This window comes from Pan troglodytes, chromosome 8, assembly GCF_028858775.2.
Source record: "Pan troglodytes isolate AG18354 chromosome 8, NHGRI_mPanTro3-v2.0_pri, whole genome shotgun sequence".
Lineage (NCBI taxonomy): Eukaryota > Metazoa > Chordata > Mammalia > Primates > Hominidae > Pan > Pan troglodytes.
Genome location: NC_072406.2, coordinates 135,205,888 through 135,225,864, shown reverse-complemented (window position 1 = coordinate 135,225,864; position 19,977 = coordinate 135,205,888). Strand labels below are relative to the sequence as shown.

General features: G+C 50.6%; 1 protein-coding gene and 1 long non-coding RNA gene across 3 annotated transcripts; one reads left to right on the top strand and one right to left on the bottom strand.

Annotated features, from left to right (window-relative positions):
• Positions 1-2,128: 2,128 nt before the first annotated feature.
• On the top strand, positions 2,129-4,034 carry LOC107966953 (uncharacterized). 2 transcript variants are annotated; one of them, XR_008537494.1, is made up of 4 exons: positions 2,129-2,551; positions 2,792-2,925; positions 3,321-3,440; positions 3,947-4,034. It is a non-coding gene; the product is annotated as an uncharacterized LOC107966953 (long non-coding RNA). The 2 variants fall into 2 exon arrangements; XR_008537495.1 differs by lacking the exon at positions 3,321-3,440 and having other exon boundaries at positions 3,947-4,029.
• A 69-nt stretch (positions 4,035-4,103) lies between these two features.
• On the bottom strand, positions 4,104-6,682 carry HMX3 (H6 family homeobox 3). Its single transcript, XM_508090.6, has 2 exons — positions 6,202-6,682; positions 4,104-5,594 (listed from the first exon to the last, which is right to left on the bottom strand). The coding sequence occupies exons 1-2, from the start codon at positions 6,599-6,601 to the stop codon at positions 4,921-4,923; spliced, it is 1,074 nt and encodes a 357-aa protein (XP_508090.3). The 5' UTR covers positions 6,602-6,682; the 3' UTR covers positions 4,104-4,920.
• Positions 6,683-19,977: the final 13,295 nt, after the last annotated feature.

Below are 19,977 nucleotides of genomic sequence, written 5' to 3'. Positions count from 1 at the left end.
CTTGCAGGAAGCAGCCGGCAGCACCGCCCTCCCGCCCTCAAGCCTCCGACCCTGGTCCCCGTCTCCCAGGCCCTAGCTGGCCCAGAAGGCCGCAGAAGGGAAAGCAGATCCCACTGATCTTTTCGCCTGCTCCTCTTTCTCCCAACTCTACCTCCGGCCTCTCACACAAGAAGAGCGCACGCACTGGGGTTCTCACCGCGTGGCCTCTGGCTCTGCGGTGCCGGGAGCCTGTTGAGGGGGCGTCGCGGCTCAGAATGAGCGCCCGGTGGTGGGGGGGCAGTTTATATCTGTCTTGCTGTTGTTTGATGTACACACACCCACTCTATTTACTACCAAATAAAAGAAATACATCTGTGTTGCCAACAGAAACAGTTCGCGTGCTGGCTCTGTGGTCTCCCAGGGTCCAGAGGCCTCGGGGGTGCTCAGAGCGGCAGAGCCTGGCACTGTAAGGAGGCGGACACTGAGTAGGATCCCAGCCTACAAGAGCATGGGGGTCTGCGGTGGGATGGTGGCAAGCTCTGCTAGTTTATCCCAGGTGGCTTGTGAGGAGGGACTTCGAGGCGTCCCGGTCCAAAGGATGTTCATTCAGGCTTCCTGCAGCAGAGGTGGGAGCGCCACCTCACTCTGCCCAGTCCTTTCCCAGGATTCTCACCAGCTTGCCTAAGCCTAAGGCCATCGGAGAAAAGGGTCACTTCGAACAAGATGTGTGTAATTACGTCTGTGCCTTAGCAATGGTGGTGATGCCAAACACATTTGTGATTGGGTATGCTAGGAACCCAAGGAAATGGTGTTAGGAGGTCTACAGTGTGTGGATGTGTATGGTGAGTGTTTATATCAAATGTGAGTGTATCCTGTGTGTTGTTTCCATGTGTATCTCTTTGGGTGATGCAGAAAGGATTTAGCCTGGAAGCTGAAGTCATTTGCATTGACTTGAAGATTAATTGGGGTGCAGATGGGGAAGAATCTAAAGCTAGGGTTGGCAAAGAGAAGCTGGGCTCCACAGTCTGAAGGAGGGGTGAAAAGACAAAATTGAGAGTGCCAGTTCAGTGTCCCAGGAGAGAGGACATGGGATGCCCTGTCTTCCCCTAGGGAATGTCCAGGAGGAATTTTGTGTAGGCACATTCACTTTTCCCAAAAAAGGCCCCTTTCGGTGAGTGGTGGCAGCAGCTCCCAGTAATCTTTGCAGAGGCAGCAGGGAGGGGGGCATTCTGGGTGGGGGAAGAAGACGGCCAGCTCTGGAGATGTGACAGCCCCACTAAATGCCTTCTTGGCTTCTCCTGGCTTGAAAACCACAGAAAAACTTGCAGTTGAGCTTAGGATGCTTTGTGTAGAGTGGCTTCTGTGCTCCACAGCCCCGCACCCTGGCTCAACCCCCTTGCTTGCCCTGGGATAAATATGGTGACCCCTGACAGGAGGGAAGGGGACATTTCCCACCTGGGCCAGCTTCTAGGCTCACACAGCCACCAGTCCCCAGGTGAAGTTGGCACCACCTCCCTCCCCCAGGGCGCACATCACTGTTTGGGGGAGGAATGCTCAGGGGTCCAGGGCAGTGGGGCTCCCCAACAGGAGGAAAAAGGAGGCTGTAGGAGCAGGACAAAGGATAAACTGTGCTTGTGGAGAACCAGTTATTTCCCGACTTTGTAAAGACCTGATCAGTCAAGAACCGTTTTCTAGAATCCAAACACAAATAAAGAAGCATTTTCTTGGCCTTTGATAACATCGTGTTCTGGCTGTAAAAATCTAAGAACGTGTTTGCTATTGCAACATTATTTTTAATGAGCTGTTATTGGCCTGTCCTGCGGTTGGTATTGCCAACAGTAAAAGGCATCACCATGTTTGTAGGTAACACAAGGAACAACATATTTTGACCCGAATTTCTGTTTATTTTTCATTTATGACACATGCCCTCGTTTTTATTCCAAACCAGAGGGAAATAAAGAGAGATCTATCTTCACTGGGGTCCAGGCTAAAATTTTGCCATAAATACGCATGTCGGTTTATTCGGAGGGCAGTTTTCCATTAACAGAAAACTATACTGGACGTTTCAGCCACAGTAGAATCAATTGTGTCGATTGAATTTGAGGAGCCTAGCAACGCACTGCGAGAGGAAAGAGAGGCGTGCAGGCGCTCCCCAGCGGTCGCGCCCTATGGCTGCTCTCTGGAATCTTTTTCAGCCTCTGGGTTCCTCATCTCCCCCTTTCGGCTCCCCAGCTTCAAAGGTGCCCCGCCAGGAATTGTACGTGCAGACCCCCAGCTTAAAGGCAGGCGGCCACACCCGGCCAGCGAGTGTCGCCCAGGCACCTGCTTTTGTCGGGCGGACCCACCCTTCCAGGCGGTTCCGGCGCGCTGTGCCTCCGCAGGCTGCTCACTAAGAGCGCGGCGGCCTGGAGCCCAGTAGCGCGCGGGTGTGGTGAGCGCTACGCTTCCGGCGTCTGCCAGGACAGGGTCGGGGATCTAGAGATGCCGCCCAGGAGGTATTGGGCGCCAGGGGAAAGAGAAGAGCCTGGCACGGAAGAGACAAGGTCTTCTCTGTTGCAGCTGCCGCAGCTAGGTAGCCTCTGTTCCCTCACACTTAGCGCATCAGGACCGCGCCCATGCTCGAGTCGCCCCGGGAATCTCAGCTCCGCAAGACCTGCGGAAGTTCCCCTCTCCTGGTAGTGGGAGCCGCTGTCCCAAGAGCTGGCTGTCCCTGGGGTTGTCCTCTTGTGGCCCAGCCTTTCCTAGCCTGACTTGGCAATCGGCCTGCGGCTGCAGCTAAACTCTGAACTCACTCTTTCTTCCCTCCAACCAGAGCCCACCAAAGTTAACCAGCTGACGAATGCCCAGGGATGCCCTGCCCAAAAGCTCTCGGCTCCCGAAGGAACCCAGGTTTAAGAACAGAACGGGAGGCTGCAGACCAGTGTTCGGAAATACCAGCTGTCTCTGGTATCTCGCCTCGCGCGCTGTCGCTTTGCTCAATTTCGCAAACTAGATAAGCCTAAGTCCACTCCCCTTCCACCCAGCATTCTTCCCTGCTCGCTGGGCGTTTCAGGCCGCGGAAAGTACAGGGGAGAGAGTGCCTCTGGTCGCGAACAAAGCCGCCTCTGTCTCCACCGCCTCCCGGAATACAGGGTTGTGCGTCCAGGTTGTACTTAGCGCAGAGGCAGTCAGCAAGCAAGAGAGAAAAGAGTTTTGGAGACATTTGCTCTAGGGAAAATCGTCCAAACTTACACACTCTGGCAACACGTAAAGCTTTTCTTTTCTTTTTAATTAATTCAATGTCACGACAACATTAGTGTAACAATATTTTGTGGGGTTTTTTTTCTCTTTTTCTTAAAAAGGGACTCAACCCAGGCAGAGGTGAGGGAGATGAGGGGAAAGAAACTATCGCAGAACAACAGGTGTACCGACAGAAAGAAAACAGATTGGGTGACAGAGCCAGGAGCCCTGCGGAGTAGAGGGTGAACTTTACAAGAAATCTGTACATTTATCAAATAAGTTAAAATTCTTCTAAATTGATTGTCCTTCACTTAAAGCGCTCCAGTATGCCTAACTTACTCCTTTGAGCATCACTACCTAAGCTTGTTTCTTTCTTCCCCCCTTTCCCCTGCCTACTTTTTTCTTTCTAAATGAATGACCATGATTATACAGTGAAAAGGTCTGTTTCCCACGGTGGAGGAGGAAACAGCTTTCTCAGGAGATTTTGTACAATATTGCACAGGTCAATGTACAACAATTACTGCAGAACATGAAAAGTAAGAGGAGAGGATAAAAGATATCATATTAAAAATACTGAAATTACTCTCTCAAAACAGGGAACAAAGTAATAATAGTAATATTAATAATAATTTACAAATGAAATTCTCAAAATAAATGCTACTAATAAATAAGACCACTTAGACCAGGCCAGATATGGAGCTGTTTCAAATAGTCAGAGTTCTGATTTTTGGCTGTCTTTTCCCTTTAGACACTTAGAGAATTCTTCCATCACAAAGTAAGACCGATGAAGAGGCTAATTGCAACAGACCTCTCCAGAAGAGAAAAGCGGCCTGAGTCGGGATTCTTATGAGAGGCTGCTCATATTTTGAAAATTAAGGTGGATAACTGATTTGGGGGTTGGGAGGAAGAAACATACCCAGAAATCCAGAAATAAAAGTACTATCATATGAATTCTCTCCCTCTCTGGATTCTGAAAACAGTTCTATAGAAAATGAATAAACTAGGCCGGGCGCAGTGGCTCACGCCTGTAATCCCAGCACTTTGGGAGGCCGAGGCGGGCGGATCACGAGGTCAGGAGCTCAAGACCAGCCTGGCCAACATGGTGAAACCGCGTCTCTACTAAAAATACAAAAATTAGCCGGACGTGGTGGCACACACCTGCAATCCCAGCTACTCGGGAGGCTGAGACAGGAGAATCACTTGAACCCGGGAGGCGGAGGTCAAAGTGAGCCGAGATCGCGCCACTGCACTCCAGCCTGAGCAATAGATAGAGCAAGATTCCGTCTCGAAAAAAAAAAAAAAAAAAGCAGAAAAGAATAAACTAGAGGGATTTAGGTTTTGCGCTTATTTTCCTTCTATAAAAATAAAACCAAAAAGCCACCGCGCAATGGAAATTTGGAAGGGAGGGCTGCACATTTTACAAAAACTATCGGCCGAAATATCTGACCCGGAAATTTTGTCTCGTTCCTGCTTTCTCTTAATATAAGCCAAAAACCAAAAGTAAGAGGGGAAGCGCCTCCAATCCATTAGGAATGAATTGCACGAAAATGCATTGCAAATACTTACAAAATGCTACCGACTGGGGGAGGGGAAGCAGAGGCTGCGCGCCCAAGCCCCAGTTCCTGAAGGCCGCTGGACTTCTCGGCGCCCTCGGCCCGGCCCAGTCTCCTCCGGGGTCCGGACAAGGAGGCCGGGCGCTCCCTCCCCCACCCCTCCGGGGCCTCAGACCGGCCGTAGCAGCGGCACGGAAGAGACCACCGGGTGCGAGTAGTAGACGGGGTGCGGGAAGGTGAGCAGCGGCTGGCTGACTGGCACCGGGGCCCCCGCGGCTGCAGCCGCCGCGCCCTCGGCCGCCGAGTTCTCGTGGTAGAGGATGGGCACCCGCACGATGCGCTGCGCCGCGGCATGGCTCAGGTTGGCCGCCTCCAGCTCCGCCGCCAGCTGCCGCTTCCACTTGTTGCGGCGGTTCTGGAACCAGATCTTGACCTGCGTCTCGGTGAGGTGCAGGGACGCGGCCAGGCCGGCTCGCTCCGAGCTGCTCAGATAGCGCTTCATGTCGAAGGTGGACTCGAGCTGGAAGACCTGGCTGCGCGAGAAGACGGTGCGCGTCTTCTTCTTGCGGCACGCCGGCTTCTTCTCTGGACTTTCGGCGCCCTTCTTCCAGTCTTCTGCGCCCGGAGTGGCCGCCGCCGCCCCTACGCTCGCCCCGGCCGCGCCTGGCGCCGCTTCGCCTTCCTTTTTGCTTTCCTCGGAGTCGCTCTCCTCCAGAATGATCTCGTCCGGGCTCTTGGAGTCCAGCTCCTTGTGGTCGGGGTCGGCCTTGAGCAGTGGCTCCGGAGAGTCGCGGTCTGTGCCCGAGGCGGGGGAGGAGTCTCTCAGCAAGGCCTTCTCCGAGGCTGGGGAGACAGACAGACGGACGCACACACATGCACACCGACACAGCCTTGAGCGAGGCCCGGCGCCTGGGGACGGCAGGCTCAACCCGCGCCGGCCTCCAGGTCCCAGGCCATGAGGCCTCACCATTCCCGCGGGCTGCCTCCTTCTCGGCTGGGCCAGAGAAGGGACGCCGAGTCCTGGGATCCCCCTCCTCCCGAGGACAGGCGAGCAGATGGTGGTAGCGCGGCCACCTCCTTCCATTCCCTCAGCTTCCTCGCCAGGGGCCGGCAGAACGGTTCCCTTTCGGCTTAGGCGCATTGGAATCACCCCCTCCTTCCAGGCCGTGTCCCGAGCCCTGGCCGTCCGAAGCCTCCCTATTCACTCCCGAGGCCACTTTTCCCGGGAAGCACCGTGCCCGGGGCTCCAATTCCACTTCTTTTCTCACCAAGTGGGATTGGATTAACGGGCAGCGCAACCCAGCGCGAGGGCAGGCTAGGGGCCGAAAAAAACTGACCGAGCAGAGGGTTTGCGGGTGCTGGGGTCCCAGAACTGCGGAGGGAAGCAGCGCGGCGCGGGGACGGGGCGGGCGCGCAGGGGGACAACGAAAGTTCAAAGAGAGGTCGGTACCTTCAGGTCGCGGGAGGTGGCCGCCGGCGGGGGTCAGGGTGTAGGGGTACCACCAGGCTGGGGAGCGCTCCAGGTAGTGCGCGGGCAGGGCAAACCTCTGCGCCGGGATCTCAAAGCGGGGGAAAGCCAGGTCGCCCACCTGCGAGAGCGCGAAGCCCGCGGCGCCCTCCAGGGCCCCCTTGGCCGCCGCGGCAGCGGCAGCGGCGGCGGCGGCGGCAGCCGAGGCTGGCGCGAAGAGCGTCCGTGGGGGCGGCTGAGGCTTAGGGGGCGGCCGGTGGTGGTCTCCGTTGAGCAGGTTCTTGATGGAGAACGGGGACTCCTTGGGAGCGGGTGGTGGGGGCGGCGGCGGTGGGGGCTGTGCGCTGGCGGTGCCGGGAGCGTCCCGCCCGGGTTCCGGCATGGTCCCCTCTCCTCCGGGTCCCCGGGAGGGAGGGAGCGGGACAGGCGGGCGGCGGGGCGAGCAGGCGAGAGGCCGGAAATCAGACCATAAACGGAACTCAACTACGGGGCGCAAAGTCGGGGGCCGCCCCGGGCGCAAATCCAACGGCGGGAGGGCGGGGTGAGGACCCAGTCGGGCGGGCTCGCATGAGGGAGGGGTGCGGAGGGGCGGGGAGCGGCCCTGCCGCGGCACCGAGGGATCGAGGCGGCTCGGCTGCGGCTGCGGCTCCCGCGGAGGAGGCAGCAAGAGCAGTCCCCGGCTCGAGGCTGCGTCAATCCGGCGCCGGATGCTAATGATGAAATCAAAATGTCATCCAAGTTAAATGCGGGGAGTATACGGCGATTGGGCGCGTACAATGGCAAATGGGATTAGGCAGGCGAAGGCTCAGCCGAGCCCCGGCCCCGCAGCCGCCTCCGCCACCGCCCCCTCCTCGCCTTCCCTCGGATTTTGGCGCTTTGGCTTCGGGCTATAAGAGCCCGCCCGTTATTGGCTTTATATAGTCCAATTAGGCAGCAAATGAGGACAAGCCTATTAGCACAAAAGGATATTGGCTCCCGCTAAAGAGGCACTCGGAGCGCTCCTGCGAGCGCAGGAGGCGAGCGAGGGACGCGGAGCAGGCGGCGCCCTTGGCCGAAGCGCACTAACGGCCGCGAGCCCGGAGACCGCGCCTGCCTCTCCCCCCTGCGGCGCAGGGACCCGCTTCCCGCCGCCAGGCCTGCGGGAGAGGGGAGGGGCGGACCAGGCCCTCCCGGGTCACCTCGGGGTTATCTGCGCTCGCAGCTGCCGCTCCCCCGCCCCCTGGGGCTGGACAGGGGCCCGCCGCCCCCACGCGGTTGGAGAGCCACGCAGCGCCGGTCCAAGAGGCAGGACGTGACCTCGGCCCGCGGAGAACTCATCACTTTCCTACCCTTTGGGGTCCGGCGACCTCGGTATTTTTCCTAAAGCCTGCTAGGAAGGGCGAGGCCAAGAAGTGAGGGATTTGGGTTCCCCACCCACCATCCAGCCAATAGTAAGGGAATCCAGGTGTAAGTCCTCGCACTGCGTCTTCGGACTCAGAAATCCGCGTGGTCTTGGCCTTTAGCCCTGGAAAACCGAAGAGTGAGCCTTCCCCCGGGACCAGGAGTGGGTGTGCCTGTGTGCGTATGCGCGCTGACCCGGCCAAAACCCGCGCGTCACTCGGTGGGGCTGCTGGGGCAACAGCTTCCCGGCACGGACGGCTGCTCTCGGAAGGGCACCCCTCTGCTCTGGCCGCCGGTGCCCAAGGCTCGCGGATCAACTCCGAGTCTGTGACCCCGACGACAGCACTTTCTCCCAGGAAGTCTCTCCGGCCGGCTGGCGTTTGGAGCTGTCTAACTAACGCTTTAATGGGGGCAAGGTGAACCGAAGGCGCAGCGGCGTAGCTTCCTCTGCCGCGGCAAGCAGCGGCATCCGCTGCGCGTCTCGACGGCAGCCAAGTCCTTAGAGAACCACACTGGACCTTTGCAGAACGGCTTAGTGAAAGGACATTCCACTCCACTGGCTTTAAAAACAGCTCCCCGGTTCGCACGAGAAGCCCATGAGATAGACATTTAAGACTCATGATTTAAGCATCAAGTAAATCAGAATTGTTTGTGAGGTCCCCTCCCGAGAGACAGCTTTCTTATCAGAGAAAGGTGACAAACTGGCCTCACCCTCTTCCACCCTGGTGAAGCTCCCGCACACGAGGGCTTTTTGGGATCCCTTCACCTCCCCACCGCTTTCTTTTTCGTTAGATTGAGCCTCGCCTAATTCAAGGCCGCCCTGCATTGGCAGACATGATCGTGTGGGGTCCCCACTTGAGAGGTAGATTTTGTTTTTCGGTCCTGGGGCGTCGGACCCTCCCCCACCAAATCTCAACGGGCATATGTAATGTTTCTTTCTGCATTCATCTACAGCAGGGAACCCCATTTTTGCTTTGGAAATCTGGAAACGTAAATGGCGCTTCCATAAACAATTACTGTTATTACTCCCTTGAGTTTACACAGGGCTTTACTGGAATGCAAAACGCTACGCCATCCAAAATCTGGGTTGGAACGGATCACTGCCCTGAGACCCCAGCAGGGTGAGTCTCATACTTGGATTTTGTAAGTGGAAACCCGCGCCCAGAGAGGAGGAAACTGGGCCTAGGTCGCCCAATCGCTGCTGGATACCCAGAGGTCATTTTCCCCCAACCGCAGAAATAGCTCGATGCACGTAGGTCTGTGAGGGTTGGGTGGGCACCGCCTGCACACAGCCTGCCACGCGGCCGAGTATGCGTGGAGAGACCCCGGCGTGTATGCCTGTGTGTTTTGGGAGCTCCGCCATTCAGTGCAGACGCATGCAAACTTGGCTAGAGTTCTGACGCACGAAAGTCGACTTTAAACTGGGAATGCTGAGGGTTCAGTCTGGGGAGGGGGACTCGTGGCTGATCACAACTCCAGCGCTAGACTCAGATGGGGAAGGGACAGGCCCAGTGTGGCGGGAGAAGAGGCCGGGACAGCCGCCCGCATCCCTGCTGTGCGGCTACCGGATCCCGGCTTTCCGGTTGTCGCCCCAAGTTCTCCGGTTGACTCCCCTCCCAGGGTCGCGCAGGGGCGCTGTTATGTGCTTGTGTTTGGCCCGGGAGAGGAGCTTCTCCAGTGTCAGCACTCTCAGCCCATCCTCTCAGTTTTAGGGATTGCTGGGCTTGAAAAGCGGGATGTATTGAGTAGATCTTTCCCTTCCCCTTCGAGAAAGCTGGTGGGAGTAGGGTCTGGGCGCGGACTCAGCCCTTCACTCGCCCTCTGGCGAGAGGTGTTGCCAGCGTTCTTGCGCTCACGACTCCATTCAAAGTCAGGCAGACAGCGCCCTCTATGGGACAGCCTCTGAACCAAGCCTGCAGGTTCCGCTGGAGAAACCACTGTCCCGGCGCAGGACGTTTAAAAGCCATTGAGGTCTCGCCCTTCGCCGCCGCAGTTAGAAAACAAAAGCATTTTTTCTCTGGATCCCGGGAGAAGAAGTGGGTGAAATCGCCTTCAGATCTCTGCTGATCTCTACCTGGCCACGACAGGAAGTGGTCTCGCCTGCCTGTCATCCTCCTTCCCGCTTTTCCTGCCTGTTTTAGGGCCCATACTGTGGTCCCCGTCTCGTTCTATCCTTTAGGTGCCGGTCCTAACCTCAGGCTAGGTGTTCTCCAGGAAGGACTCGGGGAGGGAAGGAGGGAACGGGCCTGCCTTATTCGTCTTCCCAGGACTCAGCGCCGCCGGCCGATCAGCGGACGAAACGCTTGTGCTCAGGAAATGCTTCTGCTCAGGAAACGCTTGTGTTAATGCCTGAATGCCTGAGTGAGACGAATGAATGAATGGATGGATGAATGAATGGATTCACAGTTCCCTTACAGAGAATTGGCCCACTTGATTAGGGACCTTCAGATAGCCTGATCATACCCAAAAGCTGTTTTTAAAGAGTTTAATGAAATCTGAGATCTTTTGATGCTGCATTTTACAAAACCTAAAGGAGCCCAAGGAATAGGACCTTTGGGGGACCTTTCCCAGGCTAATCTCAGGCAGATGGGCTGTGAGAGCGGGTCTCTACACCACCCACCCTTGGGACAAGGAGCCAAGAGGGCAGAAGGGGCCTGGAGAATGCCAGTGATTAACACCCAACTTTTACACAAAAGCATGAGGCCTGATACAGGAGTGCTTGGCATGGCATTCTCACCTGCCCCAGGCCCACCACACACACAAAGCACATACACGTTTGTGCACACACACAAGTCAGTAAGCAAGGCGCTTCCCAAAGGAGGGGAGCATTTCCATATTTTTCAGTACTTCACCTAAGAGAAGGCTGCTTCCTTCCCTCCATAGCCATACTACAGTCCTTCTCCTTGGAGCAGCTTCCTGGCACAGCCCACCTCCTTATCCATGGACGGGGTGGGGACTGCTTAGGCTTCTAGCCAAAGCTGCAAAACTCCCAGGCTGGAGGCCCCCACAATTAACATAGAGAGTTTGCCCTGGTCCTGATGGCCTCATTTTACCACCCACCTCTTCTGACCTGCAGGTCCTTGCTTTGAAGGCAGAATGGACAAAAGCCTGGAATTGTGATCCTGGGGAAACTGTGCTACCTACACATGCTACACAAGCTCTTTACTGGGACTTTCCTGGAAAGTTCTCTCCCATCTTTCTCGATGCCACCAGGAATGCTGCCAATGATGTCTCCCTCTGACTAAAGACTGACCCTTAGAAAATACACAGCCCTGGGAGACAGGTCACAGCCAAGCTGTGCCTGATCACATATGTTTCCTGCATCACATACAATGTCCTTAGAGTGACTGAATGTCTTACCCTTTCATGACAGTGAGGGTAACAGTTATGTGGAGGTAATATCAGCTCACGGTCATTGAATCCTTATTAGAAGCCAGGCACTATAACTTGGTGAGGTAAGTACTATTATTATTTCTGACTGACCGATGAGGAAACTGAGGTCCCAAGTATGACAAGGAAGAGCTGGAGAGAGTACTAAAACATTTAGCCTCACAGGGTTGTTACAAGGACAGGGCTGGCCTACAGTAAGTGCTATGTAAGTCCGAGCTATTGTGCTGTTATTCCTCATTCATTCATTCTTCAAGATGAACCCATAGGCCAAAGTCTGTTCTTGCAGTGTTGCCTTGAGAATGCTAACACAGTTCTACAATGGAGAGATGCCCCAAGAGTTGCTTCCTTGCTTCAAGGAGGCCTTACTCTTCTATCCAGAAATGAGCCAGCTCTCTCCCACGTCCTCGTTTCTCTTCCTGGTTCCCTTGTCTTCTTTGAAAGTTCTTCTTACAGTGAGGCACAGTGGCTCACATCCATAATCCCAGCACTTTGGGAAGCTGAGGTGGGAGGGCCTCACTTGAGACTAGGAGTTTGAGACCAACCTGAACAACACAGTGAGACCCTGTCTCTACAAAACATTTTTTAAAAAGTCTTTCTCCCCAAACCAAGAATCTTTCAAGTGTAATTATTTGCAGGTTGCTCTCTATCCTCAGAGTTCTCATTAGGGGAGAAGAAGTATAATTTACAATGCAATAAAATCCACAATTTTGAGAATACAACCTCATAAACTTTGACAAATATATACCCCTGAGTAATTATCAACTGTATTTCCCCACCCTGAAAGTTTTCTCCTGGCCCTTTGCAATCAATTCCCCCAAACCCCACCCTAAGAGACCACTGTTGACTTTTAGAATTAAGATGAGTTATTCTGGTTCCAGAAGTTCATCTAAATAACCACGTCCAGTATGTACTCTTTCTGAGTCTGCTTCTTTGAGTCAATGAATCTGTGCGATTCATTTGTTTTGTTGTGCAGGGTATTTTTAGCAGAAGAGTGGCACATCTGCCTTACATTTAAGTCAACTTTAGATTCATCAAGTTCCAATGGGATTCTCAACCTAAAGAAATTCCACATCCCATGAATGGAGGAAGAAAATGTGGTCTGTCCATACAATGGAAAATTGTTCATCAATACAAAGGAATCCAGCACTGATACATGCTACAATGTGGATGAGCCTTTGAAAGATGCCAATAGTAAAAGACCACATATTGTTTGACTCCATTTAAATGAAATGTCCAGAGGAGGCTACTTCATAGAGACAGAAAGGAAATAAGCGATTAGCAGATGCTGGGGGGATGAGGGGAATGAAGAGTGACTGCAAATGTGTATGGGGTTTCTTTTTGGGGGTGATGACAATGTTTTAAAATTGGTTGTGATGATGGTTGTCCAACTCCATGACTGTACTAAAACTTTCAATGAGTAGGTTGTATAATACATTAGTGCTGTCTCAGTCAAGCGGTTATGAAAATATTCACCTCCCAGCCACCATGCATAGGTACAAGCTTTCCAATGCCTCTTGTCTTGAGAGCCCGATGGAGCTGGTCCAGTGACCCAGCTGGGGCTCCCCCAACCTTCCCTGCATAGTTCCTCTTTCTGCTGGTGGCTGGGCAGGGGGTGAGGGATGCAAGGATCATTGGCTCAGCCTCCTGTGTATGCGAAACTCTCTCCCCACAGAATAGGGGGAAGCCTAGCCCATGTAGCCTTCAGTGAGGTCATGCAAGCCACATCAGAGCTGAGTACCTCGATAGCGAAGCCTGTCCCCATGGCCCACATTGGGCTGTTATCCAGGATGTCTCTCTTCTAGCTCTGATGCAATTTGATTCTGTGCTTCTTCCCTCAGTGACTGAGGAATGACCCATTCTCCCTGAGTCATCACTTCTGCCACACGAATGTGGCACAATCAGAACAATCAAAGGTCATGTCATATAAGCCAAGATGACTCCTAAGGACAACTGGGAGAGGAGTGGCTGAAGCTTCCTCCCAACAATGCCTGAGCAGCCCTGAAGAGTCATCTCATTTATTCACTTAGTTAGCAACATGCCTGGGCAGACATTGTGCCAGGCTCTGGGGGTACAAGACTAAATCAGTCACAACTTCTGTTCTTGGGGTGCTCATAGCCTAGAAATGAAAACTGAAAAGGGAGTGAATAATGGCAATGCAATGTGAGAGGCAAAGTGCCTCTAGCACATTTAGGCACAAAGTGATTTGGGATCACAGAGAAGGAAACAACTAATTCGGTCTGGTGGTTTAGTGTAATCAGTGGAGGCTTCCTGGAGGAAGTGATCAACCAGGGTCTTGATGAGTGTGTTATCAGGTAGGGAAGGGAGAAGAACAAAGAGGCTGAGGAAATGTCAGAATGTAGCCATAGAGTTTGTGCTGGGGAGGGTGCACAGAGAGCTGGAGATGGGGAACAGAGCTGGGCCAAAGAGACTGCTTCCCTTGAATTCCTGCATCAGTGATTGTGGGCCCTTGAATTCCTGCATCAAAATCAATAGGTCTTTCCACAAAGACCATCATATCATATTGTGGCAGCAGTAAGGAGAGCATGGGCTCAGGAATCTGCAATTTTGCTAGATGTAGTAGGCTGATTTCTAGCACCATCCCTGTATCACTTTCCTAGGGTTGCCTTAACTAAGTGCCACAATCTGGAGGGCTTAAAACAATGGAAATCTATTGTTTCACAATTCTAGAGGCCAAATATCCAAACTCAAGGAGTCAGTAAGGCCATGCTCTCTCTGAGTTTCCAAAGAAGAATTTGTTCTAGGGAAGGATACCTCTCTCCTAGCTTCTGGTAGGACAAGGTCCAAATAAGGTCAGTTTACAGATACTGGGAGTTAGGACTTCAGCATATCTTTTTGGAGGACACAATTCAACACCTGCCCACAGTGATCCCCACCTCTGAGCATTCATGTGCTTGTGTAATTCTCTCCCCCTGAATATAGGCTGGACCTAGTAACTTGATTGTAACCAACAGAATACAATAAAGGTGATGGAATGTCACTTGCATGACTGGGTTACAAGATTGTAACTTCTGTGCATTAGCTGACTCTCTCTATTCCCTTCTCAGTTTGCATGCTTTCATGAACCAAGGGTGGCCTCATACCAACAGCCAGTGATAAACTGAATTCCTAAGTTAAACAGCCTGTGAGAAACTCCGTGTTGCCAATAACCACTTTGTGAGTTTGAAAGTGGATCTTTCTCCAATCAAGCCTTCAGATGAGAACACAGCCCCTGGGACAACACTTTGATTGGAGCCTTGCAATAGACCATGAATCTGAGGCTTCTGTCCCACAGAAACTGTGAGATAATAAATATGTATGTCTTAAGCCACTAAGTTTTGGAGTAATTTGTTAAACAGTAGTCAATAACTAATAGAACACTTCTCTAGGTATTTCTTATGCCTATCAGGGTCTGAAGACCTAAGCAATGGGGAGCCATAGAAAGATTTGCCACAGGAAGGCAAGAGGACCCGATCAGATTATGTTCTAGGAAGACCATTTAAATAGAGTGAGGGATTTGTCAGAGCAGGGAGGACCAGGAGGCTAGGAGGCTTGTTAGGAGGTGGTTAATGAGGACCTCAACTACCAGCAATTTTTAACAAATTGAATGCTCCCATAAAACCAGCACCCAGATTAAGAAACCAAACATACCAGAATCCGAGAAGGCCTCCTTGTGTTCCCATCCAATCATCCTTGCCCCCATCTGCAACAAGAATAATCACAATTCGTGGATTAGTTTTGCCTGCATTTGAACTTTATTTTAAAAGATTTTATTATTTGTTTTTAGATACAGTCTTGCTCTGTCACCTAAGCTGGAGTGCAGTGGCACAATCTCAGCTCACTGCAACCTCTGCCTCCCAAGTTCAAGCGATTCTTGTGCCTCAGTGTCCCAAGTAGCTGGGATTACAGGCATGCACCACTATTTCCAGCTATTTTTTTGTGGGTGTATTTTTAATAGAGACAGGGTTTCACTATGTTTTCTAGGCTGGTCTCAAACTCCTGGTCTCAAGTGATTCACCCCGCCTTGGCCTCCCAAAGTGCTGGGATTACAGGTGTGAACCATCATGCCCAGTCCGTTTGAACTTTATATAAATAGAATCATATGTAGTTTTCTATCTTTTGTGTCTGGCTTCTTTTGCTCAAGAATATGTTAGTGAGATGTAGTCATTTTGTTTCAGGCAATTTAATTTTTATTTCATTGCTATTTTGTATTGCATTGGGTGAATACAACAAAATGTATTTACTCATTTTGCTTTTGATAGACTTATTGGCGGTTTCCAGTGTGGGGCAGTTATACATACAACTGATAGATATATATTTTCTAACAAACATATGTGTGCATTTCTGTTCAGCATCTCTAGGAGTAGAATTATGGACCATAGGATATATTTCTGTTCCCTTCTACACACAGGGGAAAAACCAGGTGACAGAGATTCATATGACAACAGGAAGCAAGGAGCTGTGTAGGGTGAAAGCTGAGCATCCCACAGGGGATCCTGGTGTACCTAGAACTGCTCAGGTCACCCCTGATGTGCCTCACATAAGTGTCAGGCATATACTTTGAAAAGCACTTTCTCACTCAGTCTCCCACATCTTCCTCCTGACTCTGTGGTCAGGGGTCTCTATTATTCCCTTTCAGAAAACAAAACAAAAACAAATACTAAGGCCCAGGGATACTAAGCAACTTGCTATCATCTCCTTCATCCAGTTTGCCAAGCCTTTACCCTCCCTGACAACTTGGCTCAAATCCATTGATTAGAAATTGGTACCAGGCCCTTAGCTGCGGAGAGGCTGCCAGATTGTGCTGAGATCTTCATACAGGGTTCAGTTTTTCCGAGATGTCATGAAAGAAAATTCTTTCCTCCTGGTGTGGGTTCTAATGGACTTGCCAGGCAATAGGAATTGGGTTGGAAAGTGGGAAGCAGTTACTGAATAAATGCTTTAGAATCAGACAGAGCTTGCTTTAGATTCCAACTCTGCCACTTACAGGTTACATGAATTTTAGCAAGCTGTTTGTTCACTTCTCTTAAGTCTCAGGACCCTTGTCTAAATGGCAGGCCACTTGTCAGGGGAGTTGTGAGGCTGAGATGAGGTCGTGTGTGCAGAATGCCCAGCATGGAATCTGTCGCCTAATAAATGCTCAGTAAATGGTAACTGTCAAAACGTTAAGGCTGGACAGAGGGCAGGAGGGCAGCGACAGTGTGTCTCAGCCAGTGTAGGCTGCTATAACAAAAATACCAGAGACTGAGTGACTTAAACAGCAAACATTGATTTCTCCCAGTTCTGGAAGCTGGAAGTCTGAGATCAGGGTGCCTGCATGGTTGGGTTCTTGGTGAGGGCTGTCTTCCTGGTTTGCAGATGGCCACCTTCTTGTTGCAACTTGATATGGTGAAGAGAGAGATATAATCACTCAGTATCTCTTCTTAGAGGGACACAAATCTCATTCCTGAGGGCTCCACTTTCATGACCAAGTCACCTCCCAAAGGCCCCACCTCCTCATACCATCATATTGGAGATTACATTTCAACATATGAATTTTGGGAGAGGGGACACAGATATTCAGTCCCTAACACAGGGGAAGTGCTTGAAGGCTGAATATGGGTCAGTCCTGCTCATCACTGGCCACCTGTGTGGCTTGGCTGACTCCTTTGCCTCTGAAGAGCTCAATTTTCCTTGTTTCCTCATCCATAAAGTGAAATGCTGCAGTAGATAGATCCAGCCTGAAAGTGCTATGATTCTGTAGTGTGCTTTTCTCATTTCCTGTAGAAACTCCTGTAGATTGGACAGAATTGAAAGAGGACAGCATTCTCATACTCACAGTTCATAACTGACCTTCGATAAGGCTGGTCTTCTTAGGAATGGCAGCACGGACGATGTCACTTCAACACAAGAGTTTGCCCCAATTTTCTCCGTAAATGGGAGGCCCAAGAGCAACTCTAGCCCTGCAGATCTGTCCCTGAAAGACATAAATGTTTTCTAAAACTGTGAAAGGATTGTAATGACCAATCAGATAAACTGATTATCTTTAAATGCACGGGATGCTGTGATCTGCGTGGTTTGCATGTTGATCCCACCAGGGGTGTGCGTTGTTTGTCTGGAATATGGGGTGACTAGAGTGCTAAAAATAGAATCTAATTTGGAAAACATGTACAGGCACCCACCATGTGTTAAAACCCTGTAAGGGGGCAAGAATTCAATTGAGATATAGTCTCTGCTCTCTGGGACTTTACTATCTAGGGCAGGATCCAGACAGGGGCTACAGAAAGCTAAAAAGTCAAGTCAGAACAGGATAAGTGCTATCACAGAGATATGGTGTAGGTCTCTAAGATGGAGCTTTCAATAAGCACAGATGGGAGAGAGAGGAGAGGGTATTCCAGGCAGCAGGCAGAGGGGGCAGCATGTTTGGAGACACAGAGACTTGCAAATGCACAATGGGGTTGGCCCTCTCCTATACTTGGAGCACAGTCTGTGTGAGAGATGGGACAGTGAGAATGGAAGTTGTCTCCAAGTCATGAGAATCCTAATACCAGGCTAGGGAGCTGGGATATTCTTGTGGCAATGGGGAGCCAGAGAAGATGTGGAAGTAAGGGGACTGCAGGATCAAAGCTGTAGTTCATGAAGATAAATCTGCCATGGAGTGAGGCTGGATGGGAGCAGGGAGAGTCTGGTGACTGGGAGACCAGGCAGGAGTTTATGGCTACAGTTCAGAGCAGAGTGCATGAGGATATGAGCCAGGGAAATGGCCCTGAGAATGGAAGAGGAAACTGGATCGGAGGGTCACTGAGAAGGCAGAGTCACAGGACTAGTGACTAATTAGCCATGGGAGTCAGGGAGAGGGAGGAGTTGAAGGTGCTTGAGATAAGAACATTCAGGAGGAGGGTCGTAAATTGCCAATTTGGACTTGAATGGACATTTCTCCAAAGAAAGATGTGCAAATGCCAATGGATGTATGAAAAGAAGCTCAATGTCACTCATCATCAGGGAAATGCACATGAAAACCACAACGAGATATCCCCTCACACCTGTTAGAATGGCTATTCTCAAGGAAAACAAAGGACAAGTGCTGGCGAGGATATGGAGAAATGAGAGCCCTATGCACTGTTGGTGGGAACACAAAAATAGTGCAGCCATCACAGAAAAACAATATGGAAGCTCCTCAAAAGACTAAAAGTAGAACTACCTATGATCCAACAATGCCACTTCTGGGTATTTATCCAAAAGAATTGAAATTAGGATTTTGAAGAGATATTAGGACTTTCATGTTCATTGCAGCACTATTCTCAATAGCCAAGATACGTTAACAACCTAAATATCCATTAATAGATGAATGGATAAACGAAACATGGTAGATACTGCAAATATTACTCAGCCTTAAAAAGGAAGGAAATTCTGACACGTGCTACAAAATGGATGAACCCGGAGGACATTATGCTGAGTGAAATAAGCCAGTCACAGAAGGCCAATACTGCATTGTTCCACTTATATGAGGTATCCAGAATAGTCAAATACACAGAATCAAAGAGTGAAATAGAGGCCAGGCACGGTGGCTCATGCCGTGAGTAATCTAAGCACTTTGGGAGGCCAAGGTGGGCGGATGACCTGATGTCTGGAGTTCGAGACCAGCCTGGCCAATATGGTGAAACCCTGTCTCTACTAAAAATACAAAAATTAGCCGGGCGTGGTGGCACGTGCCTGTAGTACCAGCTACTTGGGGAGGCTGAGGCAGGAGAATTGCTTGAACCTGGGAGGCAGAGGTTGCAGTGAGCCGAGATCACGCTGCTGCACTCTAGCCTGGGTGACAGAGCGAGATTACATCTCAAAAAATAAAAATAAATAAAAGAGTAAAATGGCGTTCCCTATTTTATTTTTCCAGGGGCTGGGGTTAGGGTCTAATGGGAAGTTGCTAATCAATGGGCCTAAGCTTTCAGTTAAGCAAGATCAATTCTAGAGACCTGCTGTACAACATCATGCCTAGAGTTATCAATACTGTATTGTGCACTTAAAATTTTGTTAAGAGAGTAGGTCTCATACTAAGTGTTCTTACCCCAATCAAACAGAATTTAAAATAAATAAATAAATAATGTCTACACTTCTAAAAACAATATCAATCTCAAGATGCACCATCAATTCAATTACAGCTTTTCAGGTAAAAGAAAAAAAAGAAATCACTACAATAAATGCATATATTAGGTGTAGTTCATATCCCATTTTTAGAAATGGTAAATATAAAAGCACGTATATCTTAGAACTAAGAAAACACAATAGTTTGGGGAACATAAGAGGAAAACTTGGTTTGAATATGTGACAGGTTAAATAGCTATTCAAAACAGTCACACACACATCCCCCCTCTCCCCGCCCCGTGGGAGGATTGCACCTCCCACTCCATTGATATCAAGCTTGGCCCTGGACTTGCTTTGGTCTAATAATGGGCAATTGTACCTGACCAATCCTGACTTCAGGCTTGGCCACCTGATCTGCTTAGGTCAATGAGATGGTGGCAGGCATGTTGCAAGTAGAGGCTTGACATGTACTTGTATGATGGACGTTGCCCTTCTGTGCCATAGTGATGAAGAGAATTTCCCTGGGGTAGCTGCTGTCATTTTAGGACGGGCCTCAGACTAAACAGAACTAAGCCCAATCCTTGGTGAGGAGCCAAGGCCAGTTGGACACTCAGCTTGAAGCAGAACTGAGCTTAGATCAGCCAACTCACGAGAGTAGTTATAAATGGTTGTTACTTTAAGCCACTGAGTTTGAGATGGTTTGTTACACTGCACGAGCTGATTGATACAGAGGGTAATCATGATGAACCTAGTTTTAAATATGTGGAATAGAGAATAATCAGATTAAGAGAAAATAATAGTATAGGATGGACAGTAGTTTATCTGGAATATTTTTGGCCTGATCCATTCTAGATTAATAATATTTCTGAAGTTTCAAGCATAATGCTGAACAAATGACCTGCTGGTGTGTTTATATATATATATGTGCAT